General features: G+C 35.7%; 1 protein-coding gene across 1 annotated transcript in view; it reads left to right on the top strand.

The window, feature by feature from the left end:
* Positions 1-8700, top strand: part of LOC137621475 (putative uncharacterized protein DDB_G0271606) — a 51798-nt gene extending 43098 nt beyond the window's left edge. The window contains exon 3 of the mRNA XM_068351805.1: positions 7158-8700. Coding sequence (XP_068207906.1) covers positions 7158-8378 — 1221 coding nt within the window. The 3' untranslated portion in view covers positions 8379-8700. The remainder of the gene's footprint in view (positions 1-7157) is intronic.
* The last annotated feature ends 496 nt before the right edge of the window (positions 8701-9196 follow it).

Below are 9196 nucleotides of genomic sequence, written 5' to 3'. Positions count from 1 at the left end.
ATATATATATATATATATATATATATATATATATATATATGGTGGGCCAGGGTACCAGCAACCCGTTGAGATACTACTGCTGAAGACTTATTGGGTCCTTTGACTAGCCAGACAGTATTCCATTGGATCCTTCTCTCTGGTTATGGCTCATTTTGTCCTTGCCTACACATACACTAAATAGTCTGGCCTATACTTTCCACATTCTCCTCTGTTCTCATACACCTGACACACTGAGATTACCAAACAATTCTTCTTCACTTAAGTGGTCAACTACTGTACTGTAACTGTCTAGTAGCTACTTTACACTTGGTAAGGGCAGAGGAGACTCTTTAACTATGGTAACCAGTTCTTCTAAGAGAAGGACACTCCAAAATCAAACCATTGTTCTCTAGTGCCATAGCCTCTGTACCAAGGCCTTCCACTGTCTTAGATTAGAGTTCTGGCACGCTGTTCTATTTTATTTCTCTTCCTCTTATATTTTAAAAAAAAGTTTTTATAGTTTATACATAAAAGATCGAATTCAATGTTCTTACTCTTCTTAAAAATTTTTATTTTGATTGTTTATTACTTTTCTTGTAGTTTGTTTATTTCTTTGTTTCCTTTCCTCTCTGGGCTATCTTTTTCTGTTGGAGCCCTTGGGCTTATAGCATCTTGCTTTTCAATTAGGGTTATAGCTTAGCTTGCAATAATATATACACACATATATTTGTATATAGACATATGATTATACATACATACAGACACACACACACACACACACATATATATATATATATATATATATATATATATATATATATATATATATCTATCTATATATATATATATATATATATATATATATATATATATGTATATATATATATATATATATATATGGTTATTTATAAATGCATATATACATATACACACACACACATATATATATATATATATATATATATATACATGTGTATATATATGTATATATATACATTTATATATATATGTATATATATATATATATATATATATATATATATATATATATATATATAACTTTGTGCTTTATGTGGTATTATGTATGCAATTATTTCTAACAGTCTTGCCTTCTCCACCAAAACGCCCAAAGCTACAGAAGATTTCATAAGTTATATCCCAGCTATGACTAGATTGTGGAATGATATTCCTAATCAAACAATTAAATCGGTGGAACTTCAGAGGTTGAAACTTGCAGCGAATGCTTTTATGTTGAACAAATTGAGATGCTTCTCTCTTCCTTGTTTATATAAAATATATCTATTTTAACGTTGCTGCTGATCTTAAGACATTTTATATTTTTACTATTGCTTCTCATATATAGTTTATTTATTTCTTTTCTTTATTGTTCTATTTTCCATGTTGGAGCTCCAGGCCCTGTAGCATCCTACTTTTCCAACTAGGGTTGTACAGTAGCCCAGGTAATAATAATAATAATAATAATAATGATAATAATAATAATAATAATAATAATAATAATAATAATAATAATAATAATAATAATAATAATAATAATGAGAAATATCTCTCGAGGAATTGCTGTGAATGAATGTCCGCAAAAATCAACGAATATAGGTGCATTAAACATTCCAACTGAGAAAGTTATTCATATTACATCGTAAATTAGGATGAACAACGGCATAACTTCATACCGAAACAGGGTGTGTATAGGAAATACATGTTACTAAAGGATCATTTGAGAAATATCTAAGTAAAGGAAAACGTTGTTCGTAACATAAATTTATATGTATAGAATTTGCAGACAAGTAATGTGAAGGTTGTTGGGATATATGATGAGGAAGACAAGGTGTTGAAAGTTAAAAAAAGATTTTATACAGAAATGAAACATAAATTAGAATGTAGGTGAAAAACCGACTGTTCAGGAGTAAAAGTGTATTTGCAACCAGCGTTTATTATGTATTTGTGACCCGTTGCGATATTTATTGAGCTTTATTCGATCATCTTGAAAGAGAAAAGGAAAATAGCAAAAATTTGAAGTTTGCTGTGAATTTCACAACATATTTTCAGCACTTTTCTTCGTTTCCAATTTCGCATATCTTTACACATTATATACTGAATGTTAATAAATGTACGGAAACTTTAATAGCGTTACACTTTTCTGAAAAGGGGCAATATTAGTTCTATTTAGATTTTCCACAATTTCTAAGAATGCTCACTATTAATAAATTCATTTTTCCTGTTTTCTTCCTTACGAATAGGAGCCTTTTTTTCAATGTACAGAATATAATAATTTTTCACCAACACCATCTGAGATATCTTAGGGAAAAACCTTAGAATATATTAGATGACTAGAAAGCAGTAGTTCTATCTATTTACCAAGGCAATTCCCCCAATTTTGGGGGGTAACCGACATTAAACGAATGAACAAACGGGGACATTTCCACTCTCCGCTCCTCCCAGCCTGACGAGGGATTCAGCCGAGTTTGGCTGGTACTGGTGGGATGCAACAGCCCACACTCTCCCGTTGTGGCGGGATATTGCAAAAACAACCCCCACACCCTGAATCACACCTACCGACAATAGTCTCAACAAAACAAACTTTCCCCTTACGTAATCTAAAACCAGACTCTTAGACAAAAGGACAAAATAAACAGAACATAACCTTAAAACTATATTTCTTAATACCAAAACAATCACTTAATTCTAAAAATCACCAATCCTATTTCATAACAAAAAATAATCACAACTTAGTACAACAATCTTAACCTACTGTAAATGGAAAACATTCAAATAACCCATGAAAAATGCAAAACTTAAAACTAAAATTCACTTTAACCGCAAATATAACCGTAAATATTGCATCAGTCTCTGAGTGGACACCTTCGTCTATACAAGTCTTTATTTGGCACAACACTACTATATGATAAACAGCAAAGTGTCTTGGTTTGCCATAACGGCCTTAACTCCTTGGGGTCACGGCTGTCAAGATCATCATCATCATCATCATCATACGTAATCCTCAAAACAGCAATCGGAAGTTCATTCGGTCCAGGTCGTCAACAAGAAAATCAATCTGAGCAGTCTTATCAAGTTCTGTTACAGGCCAAGTCGTCAACAAACATTTTTACATTCAAAGAGAACCTCTCCAAAGGAGGAATCACGGCCTGCCAAAATAAAAAAAAGAAAAACACTTATGAAAACTCCTAGCTAACTAAACTATCGCACTATAATCAAAGATAAATAATAAATTGTTCCTATCATTCACAATCACGACAAGCAAATATAAACAAAACTGTACTTACTTTTAAAATAAATAATCACTTCCAACGCTGGTAAGAAAAATATATAAATCCAGCGTTCACACAACTGCCTCAGGACGCAGTCAATCAAAAAAAGCATTCTCTTCTAAACATTCACCACTGTCGTAACCTAGCTAAAAACATAAACAAACAATCTCATTTAAACCAACAGTCTTTCTCACAACAAACAATCGATACACTCTCTCTCTCTCTCTCTCTCTCTCTCTTTCTCTCTTTCTCTCTCTCTCTCTCTCTCTCTCTCTCTCTCTCGCTCAGGATTTGAAAAAAAATAAAAATAAAACAAAAATAAATCCTCCACACCGTTATCCATCACAGATGAAGTTTCATACTCTGAATCATCACCTACTGCTGCTACCTCTTTTATCACGAAGGCAACCTGAGGAAACAGCAGGACCTACCGGAACTGCGTTACAATCGCTCGCCATTCATTCCTATTACTACCAGGCTCTCTTGCCTCTCTCACATCTATCTTCCTATCACCCAGAGCTCTTTTCACTCCATCTATCCGCCACAACCTTGGCCTACCTCTTGAACTTCTCCCATCAACTCTTGTGTTCATCACCTTTAGCAGACAGCCACTTTCCATTCTCTCATCATGACCAAACCACCTCAACACATTCACATCACCCGTTCTCACCCTCACTACTTCGTTCCTAGCTCTATCTAATCGAGATACACCAGCCATACTCCTCAGACACTTCATCTCAAACACATTAAATTTCTTTCTCTCCATCACTTTCATTCCCCACAACTCTGATTCATACATCACAGTTGGTACAATCACTTTCTCATACAGAATTCTCTTTACATTCATGTCTAACCCTCTATTCTTTACCACTCCCTTCACTGTCCCCAACACTTTGCATCCTTCATTCACTCTCTGACGTACATCTGCTTCCACTACACCATTTGCTACAACAACAGACCCCAAGTACTTAAACTAATCTACTTCCTCAAGTAACTCTCCATTCAACATGACATTCAACCTCACACTACCCTCCGTTCTCGTGCATCTCATAACCTTACTCTTAGGCACATAAACTTTCAACTTCCTTCTCTCACATACCCTTTCAAACTCTGTCACTAATCGACCAAGCTTTTCTTCTGAGTCTGCAACTAGTACAGTATCACCCGCAAACAACAACTGATTTACCTCCCATTCATGATCACTCTCGTCTATAAATTTCAATCCTCGAACAAGCACTCGAGAATTCACCTCTCTCACCACTCTATCAACAAGAAAGTTGAACAACCATGGCGACATTACACAACCCTGTCTCAGTTCCACTCCCGCTGGAAACCACTTGCTCACTTCATTTCTTATCCCAACACATGCTTTACTACATTAGTAGAAACATTTCACTGCTTGCAACAACCTTCCACTAATTCCATGTAACTTCATCTCATTCCACATAGCTTCCCTATCATAAGCTTTCTCCAGATCCAGATCCATAAACGCAACATACACCTCATTTCCTTTTGCTAAATATTTCTCACATATCTGCTTAACAGTAAAAATCTGATTCATACATCCCCTACCTCTTCCAAAACCACCTGGTACTTCTAAAACTGCTTTATCTGTTTTTTCCTTAATCCTATTAATTAATACTCTACCATACACTTTTTCGACCACACTCAACAAACTAATACCTCTTGAATTACAACACTCATGCACATGATACAATATATGCACACACCCAGTTACCGGTACCATTGACAACATAAAACACATATTAAACAATCTCACCAACCATTCAATTACAGCCACACCCCCTAACTTTAACATCTCAGTTCTCACACCATCCATACCAGCTGCTTTTCCTACTATCGTTTCATCTAGTTCTCTCTTCACTTCCTCTCTTGTAATATCTCTCTCATTCTCATCTCTCATTACTGGCACCTCAACACCTGCAGAAAAAATTATATCTGCCTCTCTATTATCCTCAACATTCAGTAAACTTTCAAAATATTCCGCCCACCTTTTCTTTGCCTCCTCTCAGTTTGACAACCTTACATTTCCATCTTTAACTCTCTCTTCAATTCTCGAACCACCCTTCCTTACTCTCTTCCCTTCTTTCCAAAACTTCTTCCTATTCTCTTCATATGAGCGACCCAATCCCTGACCCCACCTCCAGTCAGCCGCCATCTTTGGTTCAGCTACCTTACGTTTTACTTGCACATTTTTTCTCTCTATATGTTTCATACCTCTCTAAACTATTATTCTGCAATAGGTTATCCTTCAAATGCCCTCTTTTTCTCTTCCACTCTTATCTTCACTCCTTCATTTCACCATTCACTACCCTTCCTCAAGCTGCCTCCAACAATCCTCTTGTCACACACATCACTTGCAATCCCAATAAAATTTTCTTTTACTAACTTCCACTCTTCCTCTAAATTATTAGTTTCTCTCACTTTCAGTATGTCATATGCCATTTCCAACCTTTCTTGATATTCACTTTTTACCTTAGGTTTTATTAACTCTTCAGCTTTCACTACCTCCCTTTTACATACCCCCACTCTATTCCCCCAATCTTTTGCTACACCTAATATTCCTTCCTCCAAAAATGATCAGGCATACCGTTAGCCATACCCCTAAACATGGGCTCGTCATTCAATCTTCCACATAATCCATTAATGTCCTTACTATCATTCTTCCATTTGCCACTCTTACCCATGTATACTTGTTATCTTTCTTTTTGAAAAAACTAGTACTTATAACCATCTCTTGCTCAACACACATATCCACCAGTCTCTCGCCACTCTCATTTTCACCTGGTACGTCATACTTCCCAATGACACCTTCTACCTCTCCAGTGCCCACTCTAGCATTTAAGTCACCCATGACAACTACATAATTCCTTCTACCCAGTCCTTCTACACACCTAGTTAAGTCATTCCAGAATTTATTCCACTCTTTTTCACCTTTCTCACAACCTGGCCTATATGCACTAACAAAAGCCCAACATTCCTTACCCAACCTAACCCTTACCCACATTAACCTAGATGATATCTCCTTCCATTCCACTACTTTAACTGCCATCCATTCACTTAGCAATAAAGCCACACCCCCTCTTGCTCTTTCCCTTTCAATTTCAGATACTCTACTAGTTACTTCACCAAACATCACTTCACCCTTCCCTTTTACTCATATCTTTGTCTCACTCAAAGCCAATATATCCATCCTTCTATTCCTAAACATAATTCCAATCTCACATCTTTCACTCTCTATCGTACTACATCCACGCACATTCAGACACCCCAAAACTAGAGTGCGGGGAGCAGTCACACTCCCCCCAGCTCCAGCTCTTTGTTATCTCACAGGAATATAAAATACAGGTGCTACATAGAATTGAACTTCGGAAAAATGTAGTTATTAAGTGAGAATTTCAAGTCCTCTAATCTTATGTCAAATGTACAGCTTTATTCTCACAGAATTTACTACAACTACGATCTCTAAATAATTTCTTCACATCTGTTTAAATATTATATTCAGATATCGAAGGAAACGGTAAATATTTTTTGTTTAGCTACTAACTGCCCTTTTATATTTTTATTTATCCAAATGCTAAAGCAATATCTCTCGGGTAATCTTTTATCGATTTCCACTCTGAGCCTATGTTTCATTTTTATGTTTTCCTCACCAAATTTTCTTTAATTACTTTATTTCTATCTTTTTATTGATAATTTATAATTTTATATATTTCTAATTGATTTTTAAGATTAACGTGCATATATCAAAGTATTGTCATTCCTGCTGCCACCTGCTAAATTCTTCGTAAGGGGCTGGATTTGCTTTCGTTTAACATATTTTATTGGATAACATAAAGCAGAATTTACAGTTATGTGTCTTTTCTTTAGAATGCCCCGTACCAGTGGGCATATGAGGTCAATGCAGCTTCAACTGGTGATAAGAAGAGTCAGATTGAACGCAGAGAAGAAGATGGCATTGTGCATGGAAGATACTCAGTACTGGATCCCGATGGTTCGCTCAGGGTCGTTACTTACATGGCTCACCCTGATGATGGATTCCAAGCAACTGTGGACAAGCAAGTCGGATTTCAGGAGCCAGCTGATACTGGAAGTTTGATTGTGCTGGCTTATAACTCTGGACAACGAAACCTACATAATCTAGAGAAACCGATTTCTACTAACAAACAACGCCCTGATTCATCTCAAAGACAAGAACTACGCATAAGTCAGCAAAACCAATACAGACAGCAAATATTACAACAACAGTCCAGAAACCAATATGATCAACAGGACCAAAATCAGAAACTGCAGCTAAGAAATCAACCAAACTCCTCTGAAAGACAACAAAATAATCAGTCACACAGCCAACACAAATATATAAAACAAGATCCTGGAAATCAACAACAAGATTACAGAAATCAGAGAAGCCCCACAAATAGTCAACAAATTCGTCAACCAGAGCATCGGCATAGTTATGAAGAAAAGTTACAGGACTTATATCAAGGACAACAGACATCATTGGTCCAAAATTGGCCTAGGTTAGATACTAGGCAGCAAGAAAAATACCACAACAGTGACCAGCAATTACAATTAAAAAAAGAGCCGTTGCAAGTGAATTATCGTGGCAAAGCACAGAGCTATCAAAATAACCATCAACAATGCCAGGTTATCACCAGCCAAACCCATCAGGAACAGAAGAACAGAGTAGAACAAGAGCATTTACAAAAACAACAATTTGCTAATCAGCAGCAGCACGACAGTAGGGCCCATGACCAACTCCAATATGGCGACAAAAACCAAAATCAGCCTCAAATGAACAATAGAGGAGCTATCATTGTACAAGCAGCACAACAGAATTACGGGAGCGAACAACTGAGAAGGTATTATCAGCAGCAGAACTCCCAACCTTTACATACAAGCATGATACGTCAAAATGAACAAGAGAGAAAACGTGGACTAATTCAGCACCGCCAATCTATAGAACTTGATTCAGATAACAACTATGAAGTATATGCGCAAGCCAAACTAAAGCTGGATGAAAATGGATCGTATAATATAGTTCCTATTATTCTTCGACGTGTAAGGCAAACTGAAGCAGATGAAGAGTAACAAATGACAAAATGTCATTAGCTCATTAACAAAATGGAATACATAAAAAATAACCACAAATTCAAGGATTAAACTAAATGATTACAGCTCCATGAAGTTTAGTCTCTTCGATTTCTTGAAACTGGGTTTGAATTATACTGTAATCATCAAATATAGGGAATTATTTGTAGGTATGGAACTATATACGGTCAGGCACATATTCAAAAAGTAGAGAAAAGTATATATCTTTTTTTCTGCAGGGTTCAAACAACGTTTATGTTTATGAATTTCCACTACTGTCATCTTATGTAATATCAGTAAAGAACTAAAATTAGTGCATATAATTTAGATCATTAGGAAATAAATGAGAAAGCAATTATAAAAACATTTTGACTTTTATTCATGGCACCAACTTTAATTTGCTTATTCGTAATTATGTAATGGTAACGGATGATAATATTGAAAATTCTTTTGGAGGAAAAATGTCAATTTCACAGATGTTGAGCTTTGTACTTTCTAAATGTTCATTATCCTCATGACCAGTTTCGGCTCTGAACCAATCTACATTATAAATTTAGCCCATTCTTCATTATTTTGTGCTTTCTTTGTGTGCTTAATTTTCTTTTCCATACCTGATGCTCCTACTATGTAAAGAAAATTCATATCAGTTATCAAGAAAGACCAGACAAACGCTGTCACTAACATCTTTTCCTATGGTAGGGATCATAACAAGGCAACTGAGTGTGCACGAGCATATTTGTGATATTTTGATTATGGATTTGTCTGAGCTCACTAAGAAATATCTGTACACATTGATTCTATCTCTGAGGATTTGTTAT

This window comes from Palaemon carinicauda, chromosome 28, assembly GCF_036898095.1.
Source record: "Palaemon carinicauda isolate YSFRI2023 chromosome 28, ASM3689809v2, whole genome shotgun sequence".
NCBI lineage: Eukaryota > Metazoa > Arthropoda > Malacostraca > Decapoda > Palaemonidae > Palaemon > Palaemon carinicauda.
The sequence above is the reverse complement of the archived record's forward strand: the minus strand, read 5'-3'. Positions and strand labels throughout refer to the sequence as shown.